This window comes from Cupressus sempervirens, chromosome 7, assembly GCF_028749045.1.
Source record: "Cupressus sempervirens isolate cs-2001-9-10 chromosome 7, ASM2874904v1, whole genome shotgun sequence".
Taxonomy (NCBI): Eukaryota; Viridiplantae; Streptophyta; class Pinopsida; order Cupressales; family Cupressaceae; genus Cupressus; species Cupressus sempervirens.
This window is the reverse complement of record NC_143124.1, coordinates 108,049,963-108,068,285: the sequence shown is the minus strand read 5'-3', so window position 1 is coordinate 108,068,285 and position 18,323 is coordinate 108,049,963. Positions and strand designations below refer to the sequence as shown.

General features: G+C 29.4%; 1 protein-coding gene across 1 annotated transcript; it reads right to left on the bottom strand.

The window, feature by feature from the left end:
• Positions 1 to 4,200: 4,200 nt before the first annotated feature.
• Positions 4,201 to 8,481, bottom strand: LOC149545717 (cysteine-rich receptor-like protein kinase 2). The gene is made up of 7 exons (XM_089790787.1): positions 7,573 to 8,481; positions 7,217 to 7,366; positions 6,701 to 6,831; positions 6,405 to 6,618; positions 6,076 to 6,307; positions 5,828 to 5,978; positions 4,201 to 4,849 (listed from the first exon to the last, which is right to left on the bottom strand). Exons 1-7 carry the CDS (start codon positions 8,351 to 8,353, stop codon positions 4,517 to 4,519), a joined length of 1,992 nt encoding a protein of 663 aa, XP_089646913.1. The 5' UTR covers positions 8,354 to 8,481; the 3' UTR covers positions 4,201 to 4,516.
• Positions 8,482 to 18,323: the final 9,842 nt, after the last annotated feature.

Genomic DNA, 18,323 nt, shown 5'->3' with positions numbered 1-18,323 from the left:
CCAAGCCATAGCGCGTGCGCACTATAGTGCGCACACACTACTTAAAATTGGAAAAAAAAAAAAACCACTTGTCACCTTTTTGGCACCACAACTCAGTGCATATGCCCTTGAAAGATGGAATAATTGTGTGAGAAAAGGTACTTCAAGACTTCTATTTAAGAAGTCATAGACCAAGAAGCAAAGAGCTATTGATACTATTGCTACTGAAGTGCCAAATCTGCGAAGTAGTTAGAAGGGTGTCAAGAAGGTGACATCTAAGAGAAGGAAGAGCATAGAGGCTCTACTTCTAGGAGTGGTCATGAAGAGATTATTGCATTGGTACATTGAGTATGGAGACTCAAGGAGACAAAGCTTGAAAGGAGGGCAAGTTGTTAAAAGTTGTAGAGATTGAAGGCTAGGCAAGGGTATGAGCTGAGAAGTGATCAAAGATGTACAAGATAAGTTATATGTTGTAGTCAGGTCAAGGTTTTCTAATACTCTTTAGCTATTGTATTAGATCTAAAAATCCTATGGACTTAGGTTGGTCTAACAACCATTTGTAAATCCTTTAATAGGGTGACATTCCTAGTGAATGTTCTAAAGTCCTTTAACAAAGTCCACTTCTAATAGGGTGGTTAAATCCTCTAACAAGGTCACATTTAACAGTGTGTTGTAAGCCTTTAACAGGGCATGCCTATGAAAGGGCATCACTTCATAAGGGTGAGAATTGAGTAGCATGTTACTGGTGGTTTTTCCCAAATTGGGTTTCCACATAAATCACTATGTCATGTGTTGATTTCTTGTGTGTTATACTTGCATGTTGATTTATAGTAACTTGCTAATTAGATAAGTGAAAGCTTGGATGAATGAATGGTTGAATTGGTTCAGTACACTTCGTGAAAAGTTTGAATTGGACATTTGGACCTTGAATAACTAATTCACACCCCCTCCCCCCTCTCAGTTATTCTAAAGAAATTCTAACAATAAGTTGTTTGAAAGGGAAGAGATACTTACCTGGTCATTGAAGAATTTCTTTAACCAATCAGATAGATTTGATTATTTTTATTTGAGCCCATTCTAGTAGGAGAAAATGCCTAATGATGCACATTCAAGCCAAAAATGTTCACTGTAGATGCTATTGATGATTAATATGTTATCTTTACTAGGACACATCTATGTTTTGTCTATGCTCTTTTCTTCATGTTGAATTACATTATTTTTCAACTCGATGTCATTGTTTTGAATTGGAATATCTGTGACCTTGAAATGATTGGAGGATGCATATTTGGAGTCATGAAAATTTGGGCTTTCAACCTTTGATTGGTACTCTAATTGATTGTGTGTGTGTGTGTGTGTGTGTGTGTGTGTGTGTGTGTGTGTGTGTGTGTTTTCATGTGAAGTTGATTTGAGATCGTGATGCTCCAATTTGGAAAAAACCTAAATATTCTTCCTCTAAAATATTTTTCCCTACTTTCTTGCTATGATTGAAGAAGTTATTAACTTCTTTGAGTTGGTGTGGTTGATCATTGGATTGCGATCTATAAATTTTTCTCTATTCTTTTTATTGGCTCCTATATTCCATTCATTTGTTGGATCTGCAACATCTTTAGGGTTTTGAATCCTTTCCTCTTTGTGGTTTTTCTTGAGGTTATCATAATTTTTCTCAAAAGAATGAAAATACATAGAATCCTTATCAGATTTGTATTTGGTATATTTGGTTTTGGCAAAGGAGGCTTTTTTTTTCTCCACAAAAGAATTTTTTGAGGCCTCTTTCATCCTATCATTTATGTGGTTGATGAATTTCATTTTCTTGTGTGAGACCCAATTCACATAGACTTGTTACCATTGTTGATAACCTAATCAAGATCTTTGACAATTTAGAGAAGGGCTTCATTATTGTTTATTGTTTGAAAAAGTTCTCTGCTTGACACGCATAACATAGATCACTATTTTTCCCTTGTTCAATTTTTTTGCAATATTTGCTATGTGCATACTTCTCACACTTTTCACCATTTTTCTCACAATGTACAACATTTTAAAAGACTTAAACAGATTGAAATTAGTGTGAACAAAATTTTAATTATATAAAGTAATTTAATATTTATAGATTTGTATATTTCACAATGAATAAAATATTTTCAAATTTATTATATACATCAACAAATTTTTAATAGAGAACACAACATTGTAATTGCCATTACATTTGTTACAATAACTATTGTCATTGTAATTGTTGTTACATTCATTACTATATTAATATACAACATCAACCTTAGATTGGATCAAATAATACCACCCATACTAAGGTAAGAAACATGAGTCACCAATGATAAAAGTGGAGCACCAGCTATGGTGCAACATATTTGCACTGATTGGATGTCATGTGTATTAACATTGGCATAACAATGGCTAATATGTCAAATCACATTCATACACCCTTCAGAAAAAATGCAAATATTTGTCAGAACAACACAGGACATAAGCTAGGCATAAGCTATTTTGGGATTAGCAATATTTTTAATTTTACATGTTCTTTTCCTTTAGTTAAATTAATTTATTATATTTTTTGTATGTAATTTTTTGAAATTTAATTGCAATTAGGGAATTGTTAATATCAGTATTTAATACAACAACATAGTTTATTTTATAAATTACAATTCTAATAATTTAATATTATCTTTTATTTATTTTTAAATTTAAAAAAAAAAAATTGTCATGAATTTTTTTCAAAATTTTTAATATCACATTGATTATATCTTTATGTTGTAAATCAAATAATTTAAAAATAAAATTAATATAGATAAGCTAATTTTTATAAAAGTGTTTTTCTAGAACAATATATAATAATTACAATATAGGTTTATATTTTTTGTTTCATATATAAAAATCAAATATATTTATAAAATATATAGATGAATTTATTAATCTATTTTCACTTCTTCATTCATATTATATTTCTATATACATTTAAATCATTATATTTTACTTGTTGTTTTGATTAGTTTTGCAATACTATTTAAATAGCCTTAAAATTTAACGAGTGATAGCATAAACTTAATTATTATTTTTAGTTTTGCAATACTATTTAAATAGCCTTAAAATTTATTGAGTGACAACATAAACTTAATTATTTTTTTCTAAGTATATTCTTAAAATCAAATATCTCTGTCTATAAATATATAGTTATTTTATTGATACATATATTTATAAATATAATTTTACATCCCTATATAGATTTTTAAATATTCTATAGTGTATTAGTTATATAGATAATACAAACTCATAAAAGTGCAAACCAAAGATAGAGAAACTTATAAGTAATTGAAAGGTAATTATTATGAACTTATATATTATTATTAATAATTTTAAATATTTAACAACAATGAATTTTTATGATTATTTATATTATATAATGATAATAATTACTTATAGTAGCTAAGTTCTATTGTATCATTTATGGCCTTTTAATGTTAACTAGTGAATAATTTTTTTTTCTTTCTACCAAGTAGAATTAGTTATTTTAAAATTATGACATAGAATTAATATAGTGCACTAATAGAAATGCAAATTTGCTATGTTTATAAATAACATTATTTTACTCTTAAAACGTTTACCTTCTTATATAAGCACTATAAAATTGCAATTTTTTAAAGTTGTGCAATCCCTATAATTACCTATATAATTTATAATTATTTCAATATATCTAATCAAATAATCAATTACTAATTGTTAAAAATAAAATAATAATTTATATTTTATATAGATTATAATTAGATACAAATTCTTAAACTTTAACTCTCATGATAAATATTATGAATATTTGACACTTTAAAATTGTAAAAAATTATCACTTATATTATGATTATAAATATATAATAAATTTATGACATACAAAATTAAAACTATAACTAAGTTGAATATTTAAATTTAAAATTAATTGAAATTAAATGAAATGTTTATAATACAATTATAATGTTTTTATTTCTATTATAATATATAGGGCAAACTTTGTGACACTTGTTAGTTCATATATGTATATGTATATAAGAATGTATTGTTTGAAAGAATACTTAGATCAAATTATTCCATTTGAAATTTTAAATATAATTAAAAAAATCAATGATACATTGTCATTAAAAGAATAAAACAAAAAAATCTAGATTTATACTATGTGAAAAAAAGTTGTTCAAATAAATTTACTTACCATTTTGAAAAATAATATTTTTCACTTAACAAAATAATAATAATAAATTTATTAAACATAAAAAAATCAAAACACTTAAATTACATTAGTCCGTGACACTTTGTTCGTTAAGTTCTGACAATATATATATTTTTCGGCACACTTAATAACTACACGTGCGAATGTAGTTAGATACATACCTTACATAACGACCATACATAACGATGGGGCCAATACCTATAGTGGGAGTCGCATGAATATAATTGAATGCGGAGGAAACGTGAACGGAAGAACAAAAGCAAGTCAAAAGAAATATGGTTTACTCGAGGAAGGCGGCAGCCCTTGTTAATTGACTCAGCGTGGTTGGAGAGAGATGGAAACAGTAGCGTGTGATGATGCAACAGATGAAGCTTCCATCCACTCAACATTCGCCGAACCCAATCCGTTTGCAGTGGAGTCGTCGTCAATAAACGCTGGTTGAGTAGGCTGAGCTAAAATATCTGTATTGCTTGTCAGCATTGACACCACTTTGGACATTAGTGGCCTCAGCTCATGGGCCCCTTGTGTGCAAAGAAGAGCAATCTGGATTACCTTTAATATCTCCCCTTTATTCACCTGTCGTTCTTCATCAATTAATCTTTGGTCTACCATGCTTAATGATTCATTCTTCTGGTACAGACTCCACGCCTGTATATATATACAATAAATATATCTTCATTAGTAGGGTTGACCAGAATCTACTCACCACTCGTGTGCATTCACGCTGTTCATTGTTGACAACTTTAAAACGGAAACAATTACTGATGGTGGCTGTTTGTTTGGGTTTAGGGTAAAAAAATTTAAATAAACAGTCAGCACAATTGCAAGGGAGTTCTACTCAACGTTCATGTATTCTCATGTGTTCTTTGTTGACCACTTAAATGAAAAACATTAATGGGGACAGCTTGTTTAGTCTTGTAAATAACAATGGAATCTGCTGTCCATCAATGAGTGGTTGTACACCATTTGAATTGTTGAGCAATTTGGAAAACAACAATTGTTGAAGTGGGCAATACTTTTGAACTTGTGTAAACAACTCGTGCTAGAAGTCTTATCCGTTAATATTGTTGACTGTTGACCATTGAAAAAATCGCTGATAAGAACAATTTGTTTGGACTGACCATAATAATCAAAATATAATTTGTTTGGACTGACCATAATAATCAAAAATATTTTTATCAATGTCTGAATTAAATAAGAAGATTTCTGGATTAGACTGTGTATTTTTTTACCATCAACGTTTCGGATCATACTATATGATCCATCATCAGGATGAAAAAGAGTAGGATAGTAGAGATATGAAAAATCTGATGATGGATCATGTAGATATGACAAATGATGGATCATGTAGATATGACAAATGGATTGTGGAAATCTGACGATGTTAAATGTCTGAATTGACAAATTGTCTTCTAAACACTACATACATTCTAATCAATATTTAGAAGGTTATATTGTTTGGGGTTACAATACGTTTGTAATTAATATCTGATTTGAAAGATTGTTAGATGCAGTGAAAAACTAAGTGTGATTTATTCAAACAATCAATTTCTTAAAAAATCACATTATTCTCTTTTTCAAAAGCATTATTTTGATAATTAATAAGCATGTTCCTTTGAAGCTTACCCATTGTAACAGGAGTTCCATATTTGCTGGAAGTTTATAATCAACGTACTTTCGGCCACTCACAATTTCGAGAACAAGCATGCCGTAGCTGTACACATCTGCCTTTTCTGTCAAATGGCCATGAACAGCGTACTCTGGCGCCGTATATCCTCTGTCACAAGACAAATTTTTAAGCAATTATGCGAATGTTTATGTTTTCGATTTCAACAGAGAGAATGGAGCAGGTAAAGAGTTTTCACAAATCTTACATGGTACCACCGACTCTTGTAGTAAGATGTGTCTGGTCCTCTGGAAAGAGCTTTGCCAGTCCGAAATCTGCAATTTTTGCCTGAAAATCGTTATCCAGCAGTATATTTGCAGCTTTGATATCCCGGTGCAGAATTCGAAAGGGGGATTCTTCGTTTAAATATGCAAGTTCATGCGCCGTCCCCAAAATAATTTCAAATCGCGTTTTCCAGCTCAGTAAATTCTCCGAATTACCTGCAAGAGTTATTATGAAAGAGATTTTTAGAGAGAAATAACCATTTAGCCCCAAAATTTGGTATGCTCTGTTTCTCTGAAAAGGATTTAGACAAACCGAAGAGATGTCTGTCAAGGCTCATGTTTGGCATGAATTCGTAAACAAGTAGCTTCTCCAGTCCTCGTGTGCAACACCCGAGCAGACGGACGAGATTACGGTGACGAACAGTGCTGACAAGCTTCACTTCTGTAACAAATTCGTCTGATGCCGTCGTAGACTGCTGTACGAAAAGCTTTTTCACTGCAACCTCTCGGCCATCGTTGAATACTCCCTACCACCACAAAATTCCAGGTCTGATTAGCAAACAGGACTCAGAATATGCTTTAGATTTAAAAGGCTTGTAATCCGAATACCCTATAAACTTGGCCAAAACCTCCCTCGCCAATCTTCATGCTTAAATCGAATTTTTTCGTTGCAGATCGAAGTGAATCGTAGCTGAAGAGGTGATCCCACTTCGAGTCTTCCTCGGCAATGAAATATACTTCTGCTAAAATCAATTGCAGACATTAAACACTCAAACCACTAGTTTAATCCTAGTTACTTTGAATCATTACAATGCAAATCTTACTGTAAAGCTTCTTCAGTTTCATCAATGTGCGAAAAATTAGGATTCTTCGAGCCATTTCCAAATTCACAGTATGAATTCATCAATTTGTGAAAACTAAAATTCTTCTACTCGTTTTAGGATAGAATCCTACAATTAAGATTCTCGAATTTCTGAGAAAACGGAACTCTTTGAATCATTTTACGATACGATTCCTAATATAAAGCTTCCTGAATTGGAATTATTTAAATTGTCTTGCAATACGAATCATACTGCAAGGCTTGATCAAAATCCATTAATTTGCGAAAGAACAATATTCATTTACCTGTTGCTTCATGCTGCCTGCCGCCGAGGGAGACTTTAGTGCATAACTTTCGGAGACAGTGTCTGAATATAAACAACAGCCATAAAACAGAAATGAGAGCCGCACCTCCCAAGGTTCCGATCAAGATGATCACAGTCTTCGAAGGGCTTGCTGTAGCAACAGTCAAAGCCAAATGTTACCAAACATTTAACAGAATTAGCAATAAACTTTAAAGAGTTTAGATTTGTAATGCCTTGTGCTGTTTCTGAATTTGTATTTTTCGATGTTTTCATGAAAAGTTCAAAAACTTAAAGCAATTTAACAAACTAGGAATAAAATCTGATTCGAAAAAAGAACAAAAGATTGCAACAACTTACAGGAAGAAGAAGTGGAGAAGAAAGCAACAGTAGAGTACCGCAAATAACAACCGGCTTCAAGAGCTCTTCCATCCTGCAGTGAAAAGCACCGTTGTATGATCTGGATAGCAGCCTGGAGGCAAATGCCGCAGCCGCTCGTATTAAGCGTTCGCCTGCACATAGCCAGTCCGTAAATGGCCGTCGGCAATCCATTTGCACTAATTTCACCTTTGGCAAAACCCTCGTTTTTCAGGGCCTTGGATTTCATGTCCCCAAGGAAATTGAGCACCGTTTCATTGAAAAGATTAGGATTTGAAGACGCGCCAGAGATGCAGACGTTGGAGTAGCCGACATCTAAAACCTGATCAAAGAAACTCGAATTCTCATAACGCAAGAAACATCCATCATAGACCATACGCGCCCCGGTGTCGTCGGGACAGTAAATAAGAATCTGATTTTGTGCAGCTGCATAGCATGTGTTGCAGTCCTCCTCTGACAGATCATTTCTGCATTGTGCAAGCCCATACACGGTATTTATACCAGTCCCGGCTGAAGCCGTTCCAAATCCTGCCGAAGAAACGTTTTTGGAAAGCTGTGAGAAAACAGTGTTGCGATTTTCTCTGAAAACCGTGGCATTTGCATATTTGATGGAACTACAGCCATGACCGGCCTCTGTAGTTCGGGGATCGGCTTCTAAACGTAGAACACAATTTGAGACGGCGAAAATTGAGAGTGTATAGAACACAAGCCATGAGTAGCTTGGTTTTGTTCTTGATCTTGGCATGATGAAAATGTGCAACATAGATCAACACTATTGTATATAAAAATGAAAAGATGAAGTCCGTTTTACCTAGCGTTGTGGTCCTTCTTGCTTATGAGCGCACGCCACTTTTTTTTATTCCGTTCAACAAAACAGGGAGTCTTGAATTTGGGTATTTCTGGGTCAAATGTAAGCAATTATGAGTTTGACGAAGTCTAGAACATTTAAATTTTTAAAGTCCGAGGAGATCGAAATATTTATTGGTGTTGCAGAATATCCATTCAAGAGGGTGTTCGTGTATTTTTTTTATGGAGGCCATCTACAAGTAAGTTTTAGGTATCTAATATAGGCCCACACGTGCCTAAGCATGATCGCATCTCATCTCTTATGATGTCTTCGGACTTTGCACTAAGCAAGACTTGATCTGTGGTGAGCTCTTTGTGAGCCATTCAACTTCACCAATAGAACAAGGGCCCATTGACTGTATTTGTGTATTTGATTCTTTCTATTTTTTTTTTTTTGAATTTATTTTAGGAAAAGAGGCTAAAATGAAGATTAATTATTATTATATGTATAAAAGATTCACAATTTGTCATTGTGTTATAGACTCTTGCCCAATTCTAATATTATATAGATAATTTATTTCCTTATTCATTCTTTTATGGTAGAAAATACTTCATATTGTATTTTATATTTTTTTATTACTTTGTAGATAATAATAATAACAATTTTTTTTTGTTAAATATTTGAGATTACTTTCTATAATTTCTTATTAGAATGTAGATAGCAAATGATTTTCATAAGTATCAATATAAATTAGAAAAGATTAATTTGAAGTATAAATATTCTATAATTCAAAAGAAAATCTATTCATTTGCTTATTTATTTATAAAGACACCCACATAGTTGGAATCAAATATATATTTTATAATATACAAAAAAATTCATGGTACAAGAAAGAACATATATGAAACTATGTGTAGCTAGTCTATATGGATGATTGTTTAACAAATACACTTTGATTAACATTTCAAGTCATAAATATAAGCATGCTTAACTGACACATTGGAACCATTGACTAATAATGGCTAGAAGTGGCACAAACACTCTTAGCCAATAGCTTGGGGCTACTATTATGCAATGGTCTCAAGCTATTGGTTAAGAATGGCTTGACCCACTCTCAACCACTATTAGTCAATGGTTCGAGTGTGCCAGTTAAGCCGCTCAATGTATTACCAAAATGAATGTTTGTAGTACATATAAAATTAAATCTAAAATGTATATAAAGCTTAGAAAGATGAGAATAACATATATCACTTCTAATTAGTGAAAGGAAAATCAATAGAGGATCATAAACAATAATCAAAATAGTGATCCACATTAATCTGTATGTACAAAATATTTCTAATTGACATATACATATTGAGAAATACTTCCATCCATAAATAAGAGCACAAACGATACATTTTTGTACTATCAAAATGTAATGCCAGTTTGTAGCACCAAAAAGTATGTTTGCCTTACATATAAAATTAAAACTCAATTATATGTCCAATTGAGAAAGACAAATAAAACATGTACCTCTTCAAATTAGTCAAATGAGAATTAACAAAGAATCCTTAAAAAAATAGAAGACATCATAAAGGGAATACAAACACTAGCCATAGTGATCCACACCAAACTTGTTGTACAAAATATTTTAGATTATCAACAAATATGTTTGTAGAACCAAAAAAGCATCTCATTTACCATTTACCATACAAACATATGTTCAATTTGCAACCCATTTACAAGATTCTTCAATTTAGCAAATCATATAGAGATAGGGTAATTAGAATCCATATAGACATGATGGTCATGACCAATAGAGAAACCTACATGTTATGAGAAGCATATTCCTATTTACACTAATTCCCCTAATCTAATTAGATATCAAACCAAAGAGAACTAATACAAAAATAAGTGGTTAGTTTCAGTACAATCACTGATTTCTCCACACTCAAAAAATGGAAATCATAAATTTATTAATCTCACAAAATTGTCAATACAATCCAATCATCAAAAGGTATAACCATGAATTACAACATAGATTAGCTAGAATCAATATATTTTGAAATATAATGAGAACATGAAATTAAGTATGTAATGCAATGAAGTTGAAAAACATAAGACAACAAAGAGTGCATTCATCATAATTTGCTAAAGTACCAAAGGGTAGTATGACAATATCAATCTACAAACTTGACCCTTTGGCCCACAAATCATAAAGAGATGTAGGCAAATTGACAAATCTAGTTATGCAAGTTTTTTATGGTTCAAAATGTTAGTTACAAAAGTATTTATATTAAACAATAACCATTTTTATTGTTGTTTCAAATCACAAATTATGTTCTATTATTAGTTTGCAGACAATAAGAGAAGAAACCACTTTTCATCAACATTTTGGGCCCCACTCTATCATTCTTAACATTTTTCTATTAGCATACACACACAACAAATGAAATCTATTAAGTTACAAAATTTAGAGTCTTCATCTTCTTGATGTTTTCGTTACTAATTGACATATAATAATAAATCATAGTAGTGTAGTTCAAATGTTTATAGAAACAAATGTTATCTTCTTACCATCTACGATGGACAATTAAATATCATACAAAATACAAGTTCCACATAGTGACATGATAGTTAATTGTATTTGTTTTGACTTTATAGAATATAAGTTATATTTTGCTATATATTTTTAATAAATTTAATCTAGTTAAATGTATAGTTACAAAATTATCATAGCAAGTAAGAGAAATAATTAATAAATTGTTTAGAAATTCAAACTTAATGTTTATATTTTTTTTATAAGAGGTTGAACTTGAATTTTAAAAAATGTTGTTGAATGATAATATACTCTACCAATGATATTATAATGTTTAATACGTATATTTAATAGGCATGAAAGGTCAATTAGAAAAAAAAAAAAATAATAATTTAAATTTAAAAGTAAAAAAATAGCTCGTCCCATCTAAAGTGCATTTTAAAAAATAATTTGTGTGACTTCCTTACTAATTTTTTCAACCATTTTTATAAATGGATCTAACGTGTTTACAAAATAAACAATTTTTTTTTATCTTTAAATAATCATATGATAAAATATGTTTAAATAATATAATCTATAAATTAGCCAAAAAAATTAGAATATGGAGAACCCTCTAAAAAAAGGGCTTCTATAACACCAAAATAATTTAGCTAATCATATATTTTTATACTATATAAAATTTATAAATAAATTAATTTTTTTAGAAATGTTTGAGTTAAAAAAAAATTCTTGTGATTGGTGAAAATTAATTGGATTTAGGAGAGAGTGAATACAATAGTATACTCCAAATACAATAATAGAAACAAAAACTATAGTTATATATATTTGTAAAACTGATATAATGAATTATAATAGTTATGTCTTTAATATCATTACTAACTTTTCATGAATATACATTCAATTTGTATTATTATTTATGCTCAAATATCTATAGATCATCTTAAAATATCAATAAATATTCTAACTTATGTAAACCTAAAATTATAATATTCGAAGTACCACATAAATGATCTTCAATTACACCCAACTTAAATTAACCTTTGGCTTATGAATATATAAATTCAAAATGGTAGAACCCCGTTTACACTTAAATACAACTTTTCTGAATATCTATATCTTAATAACAATAAAATCCAATATGAAAAGTCAAATAGAATTTCTTTTGTTATATACAACTTAGAAAATACATGATACAATGTGATGAAAAGTTAATAAATTTTTTTTATAAAGTCAAATTAATCTATGTTTACGATTAAAAAATCAATATAAAAACCAATTTATAATCTGCTGATTTGGCTTGCTCGCTTAAAATTTATTGGTTGCTCAAGTAGTGGAGATGGACAGCTAGACCTCTGCAATTTCAAGCCACGGCGTGAAAATATTGTCTTAAAAAATTTCGTAGTCCAAAATTGGCCATCATCTTGTTTGAACCGTAAATGATAAAATAAATAATATTTGTTATATGTCATATTCTTAGAATGCAGTTTTAGAAAATGTTTATTCATTATACAAACTATATATGAACATGCAAAGATTTGTCTTTATTCTAGGAATAAATTAAGAGTTGTATGATCATGTGGTTCATGAAGATAATAATTTATTTGTTTTATATTTTTTGTTTTGAGTATTGAGAATCTATTAGGAAGAAAAAGCTTCGGAAATGTTTGTTTGTAATGAGTATAACGTAAATCAAATCAAATATAATATAATGAATATATTTTGTTCATAATATAATACTCTTGTCAAAGGGCCTTTGGTTTATTGTTGAAGTTGAAAAGCTCACAAAGAGCCCAGTAGGGATCAAGTCTTGGTGAATGCAAAGCCCCTAACATTTAAAGGGATGAGGTCGGCATCGTGCCCCTACATGTGAAATATATTTTAATAGTAATTTAAAGCCTTGATATCTATAGACTGTGTGTGATTGTATCAATTAATTATTTTTTTCATGTTATAACAAGATTTGGTTTATGGTTAGCGTGTAAAAAGAAAATTTTAATATTTTATTTGATGTGATGGTTAAGTCTAGATTATAATTTGTTTTAATAGTCAATTGGGAAAAGGGTGGACTAAATTTACATGTTCATCTTCATATTTTGATAAGATTTGGTTTACCATTATGGTACAATGTAGTATTTTTGTAATGTTATATTTGGGTTGATGGTTAGGTTTAGGTTATTATTTGGCTTATTATTCAATTATGAAAAAGAATATATAAATTTTTTTCATTTATAATTATATGATTTTAAGTTAAAATTTATATACGACTATATTGAATTAAGATTAAACTTAGGGTACGATAGGGTTTGGGGCTAGATTTGATATTTATTTAATATTAAGGAGTCTTAATGGATTTAGTCTAGTTCATTTGTTGCCCTTTATTTTCCTTTTGACTCTAGGTGTTGCATCTCACTGTCTCATCCTTTTCTCACTCCTTCATAGATGTCCCCGACCTAATCTCACCATCTCTTCCTCCAATTTAATCTCTATATCTACCTCGTGCCCATCCTAGACACACTCTTACACACACTCTCACATTTCATTTAGTTTTTTTACGTTTGACTTGGGTATCTTGCATTCAACTAAATTTTCACATATTTTTTAATATGGTTTACTATTTTGAAAAATATTTTATTGGGTATATGATATAGGTTAAGTTATTTGATGTGATGGTTAGGTTTAGATTATAGTTTGTCTTAATATTCAATTTGGAAAAGTGTGGACTACATGTACATTTTTATGTTCATACTTTAATAAGATTTGGTTTACTATTGTAGTACAATTTAGTATTTTTGCTATGCTATATTTGGGTTGATGGTTAGGTTTAGGTTATAATTTGGCTTATTATTCAATTATGAAAAGGAATATAATTTATTTTCATTTACAATTATTATTTTATGTTCAAATTTATGTAGTACTATGTTAAATAAAGTTCAACATTAGGGTATGATAGGGTATAGGGATAGATTTGATATTTATTTAATATTAGGGAGTCAAAATGGATTCACTCTAGATCATTTGTTGCTATCTATTTACCTTTTGACTCTAGGTCATGTGTCTCACCCTCTCCCCCTTTTCCCACTCTTTCATAGATGTCCCCTGCAAACTCTCTCTCTCTCTCTCTCTCTCTCTCTCTCTCTCTCTCTCTCTCTCTCTCTCTCTCTCACACACACACACACACACACACACACACACACACACACGTGCGCGCGCGCGCGCACGCAGACATGCATACGTGCACACACACAAAAGTACTATATGTCCTTATATTGTTCTCTAATTATCCTCTCTCTCTCTCTCTCTCTCTCTCTCTCTCTCTCTCTCTCTCTCTCTCTCTCTCTCTCTCTCTATGAGACACAAACATAGACACAAACACAGACAAATGCGTGCATGCGCGCGCGCGCGCACACACACACACACACACACACACACACATGTCCTTTAGGTTATATTTTCAACATGGTATCTAGTATTGAATTAAATTTAGCTTTGGAGATTAGTTTCAAATAAATGGTAAACATGCTTAGTGTAGATTTAGTTTAACACGATGGCTAAAATTTCATATATTGTATTTATTAAATATATAAATTAATAACTAAATTCAATTTTTAAAATATAATTGTATAATATATTTTGATATTACATATATTCACATTAAAAGTAAAAAATATACAAAAAAATTAAAATAATTTATGTAATAATATTTTTCTATTAAATGTATTAGAATAACTTATCTTATATAATAATATTTTATCTATTTCTCAATGGCCAAATGATATTGAATCTAGTTTTTAAATTTTATTATAATAATAATAATTTAAATTTACTTGTTATATCTATTTATCTTTAATAATAACCTAGTTTAATGATTAAAATATTTAAAATATTTATTTATATATATGATTCAATATATCCAATTGTTTTAATGTTACAAAGTAATATTGTTTTGTAGATAATAGTGTGATCTGAAACCTTGAAGTAAAAATTAGAATACAATCTATCCAAAAACTACAACAAAGAATAATAAAGTTTTTAAACATAATGAGGTTAAATTAATAAATAATTATCTTTATTTAAAAACTGAATTCTAGATCTTATTATATTAGCAAACGATCATTTTTAGTAAAAAAATATGAATTATAACTAATAAAATACATATATTAAAGAAAAGGGCTATAATTTGCAATTGAAAGGAATAAGACAAAACCTATTTATTGATAAAACATATTGTGCTTGATAATATAAAAGTCTATAATAGTTTATATAAAGTGATTAAATTTTTTATGCATGAATAGAATCATATCTTTTTATGAATAATAGCTAATTTGGTTGATGTAAAGACCTTATAAAATAATCACCGATGAGATAAGTATTGCAACCTTCATTTTCTTCATGATCAACTTTGACTTCTTCAAAAACATCTTGAAAAATAGCTATTCTATTAAATGTCTCCCTTACTTTTTCTATAACATTTCTCATTCTCAAAATTTCATTATTCGAGATGAAATCAATTCCTACTGCTGCATTTTCAAAATGTAGAAGAAATTTAGAATGACTCTTTAATGTAGATTTTTCACATTTATCAATAATAGTTTGAGGGGATCCATCAGAGTTCACTGAGCCAACTGGACTTGGCATAATGATTTCAAAGTCATTGTCAAAGTGGTCCATTATATTAATATTATATCTTAAAAAAAACATAAAAGGTTATGAATTTAAATTTATTACATATAATTTATTATATATGGTGACCCTAGCAAATATAGAGCATGTACACGGAAGAAAATATGATTTGCAATAAAGAAAAATCATTATATTCATTTTTAATTTAAATGAAAATAAAACTCATTATAGAAGTGTAATATGTCAATATTCTCAATTGCTTCTTATACATTGTAGAGTGCATGCGATCATCTAAAAGTCTAAATATATCTCCTAAATATATCTAAAAGTTTTAATTTTAAATTGTAAATTATCAAAATTTGTTAATTAAATATGAGATATATTAAATAATTATAAATAAATAAAAATATTATATTATATATATATATATATATATATATATATATATATATATATATATATATATATTGTAATATGAGTTACAACAAAAGTAAATTTCCATTTGAAGTTGTTTGATTGAATATTGAAATCATTGTGGAATTATTTTAATAAATAGGATATTGAAATTGATTACAATGGTATCAAGAATCAATCATTTGAATCTGAATCATTAGATTCATTATAGAGAATCATGTTTCTTTAAAGTAGGTCATGTGTATCAGGATCCAACACATCAAACTAGTATAGGTGCTCAAAGGTTCTTCATCTCATATATGAAGTACCATTATTTGAATGCCTCAGTAAAGAAAAATCATAGATTAATTGTGTCCATGTAGGTATATGTTCTATTACTACTTTTTTGATTCTTTCATGAAATGGAAGATTTGAAAAACCCCCTAATTCCCCCATCTATCAACCACATGTCAATTCCAAGGTGTATCTTGTAATCGAGCAAATTGTATACGAAAAATTTGGCCATGATAGTGAAATTTCTCTAGACCCTGAGTACTAATTTGTGAAGCTTGAAGCATTGATTTCAACCAGTGAGAACCATTTTCATTTGAATATGTGGGGTAAGGACCTTGTTCTAAATAGATGATTGTAGGAACAAAGTACAAGTCGGTGGGATCACACTCCTCACAACAAGACAATTCATCAAAAAAAGGATCTCTATAGAAGTAGTTGAAATTTTGAAGAGCAAGAGGATGAAATCTAAAAAAACCTACTTCCAAAAGATTTTTTTTTTGAAGATAAATACTTTTTTCTTTCCTCGCCATGAATTATTCTAAGATCAACATACTTGTAGAAATCATCAATTCTAATTGTTCTTTTTCTTAACAATATTTTTTGAAATATCCAAACGAGAGTAAAGAAAAGAAAAATGACTACATAAAAGAGAATGAAATCTAAATGAAATATTTATTAAAAACCTAAACAAGTACTTCTCAACTGAATAATTTAATAGAAATAACTCAAAATATGTTCTTTTAAAAAATATTACAATTTGCAATTTAATTGGTACCAATATCAAAGAATGATAGAATATTTTTTTCCAGTCTTCCTAAGAAAATGAACATGTATAACATCTTAATTAATGATCCATATTATATTTTCATAGAGCAACTATCTACAAATGATTTTACAACTACATTATAATAAAAAGATGTACCTATTGCAGTCAATGTTATTGTAATATTAAAGATAAATGTTTTATGACATATTTTTTTATTTTTGTAAGCCTTATTATTTCTACTTTTCCTTTTTCAAGTTGTTTTCCCTTTTTCATTTTCTCATAGAGATCATAGGAGAATGGTGGCATTATCCTCAATGCTTGTAATGATTTTACACAAGAAATCACAATAAATGTCATTCATGTTCTCTCTATTGGACCTATATTAATTGTTGTTTTTCCAAGTGTTAAACCTTGAGATTTGTGTATTGACAATGCCCAAGCCAACTACAAAGGTATTTAAGTTATACAAGCTCTTTGTGATGGATATATTGGAACTAATTTTGGATTTTCTTCATTGAAAGGGAATCCAAAGTAGGTGCCAAATTTCACTAGTACATACAAGGGTAATTCTGGTGGCATGGTTCCTGGCTTGTACACAATCTCATGAACAAAACCTAGAGCACCATTTACAAGTCCTACTTCTATCCATAAATTGGAAGTGAACATTACTATTGCATTCTTTGAAATCAACAATTCCATATCTAGCTCATTTGTAGAATTGTCATATGCTCTAGTAATATTTGATACATCAGTTGCAATTAGAATGTGACATACTTCTATTATTAATGTGAACATTATCGTTTGATGAAAATAAATAAAGATTTTTATCAAAATCATCATTATTTCTAGAATAATATTACTCATTCCCAACATCAATAAATTCCAATCCACAATTGTGGAATTTGCATCTCTAAGATTGCTAAGAAATTGATATATTTTGTTTTTTTTTGGTTCTTGTCCATCTTTCCTAAAAATCTTTTCTAATGTGACCAGCTTTTTGAATTCTCCCCATAGTAGCTTTGCTCTTCTAAAACATGCATATGGTACTTTTTCTTTTACTAGAGGTAGCTGTCCAAGGTCTCCAACTAAAATGGTTGAAATTCCTAGGAAAAATAACAAACATTTATAAATTCATTTGATTTTCAATATAATATTTTTATATATCATGAATAATATTAATCAAAATTTAACATATAAAAATAGATGAACACCTCCAAAGCTGAGATTGGATTTATGAGGAAATGCCTGATGAAGCCTTGAGTCAATATTCTTGAGTAGCTTCTCTAGAATAAAGCTCATTTCATCTATCAATATGTATTTAATTGTTGACATATCAGTCAAGTTTGTTATTA

Bases quoted from the DNA above. Each gene is read 5' to 3' on its own strand.
- LOC149545717 (XM_089790787.1), bottom strand. From the start codon at position 8,353: ATGTTGCACATTTTCATCATGCCAAGATCAAGAACAAAACCAAGCTAC. The intron at 6,308-6,404 runs GTTTGTCTAAAT...TAACTCTTGCAG, and splicing joins CCTTGACAGACATCTCTTCG to GTAATTCGGAGAATTTACTG. The intron at 4,850-5,827 runs GTAAGCTTCAAA...ATATATATACAG, and splicing joins TGGAACTCCTGTTACAATGG to GCGTGGAGTCTGTACCAGAA.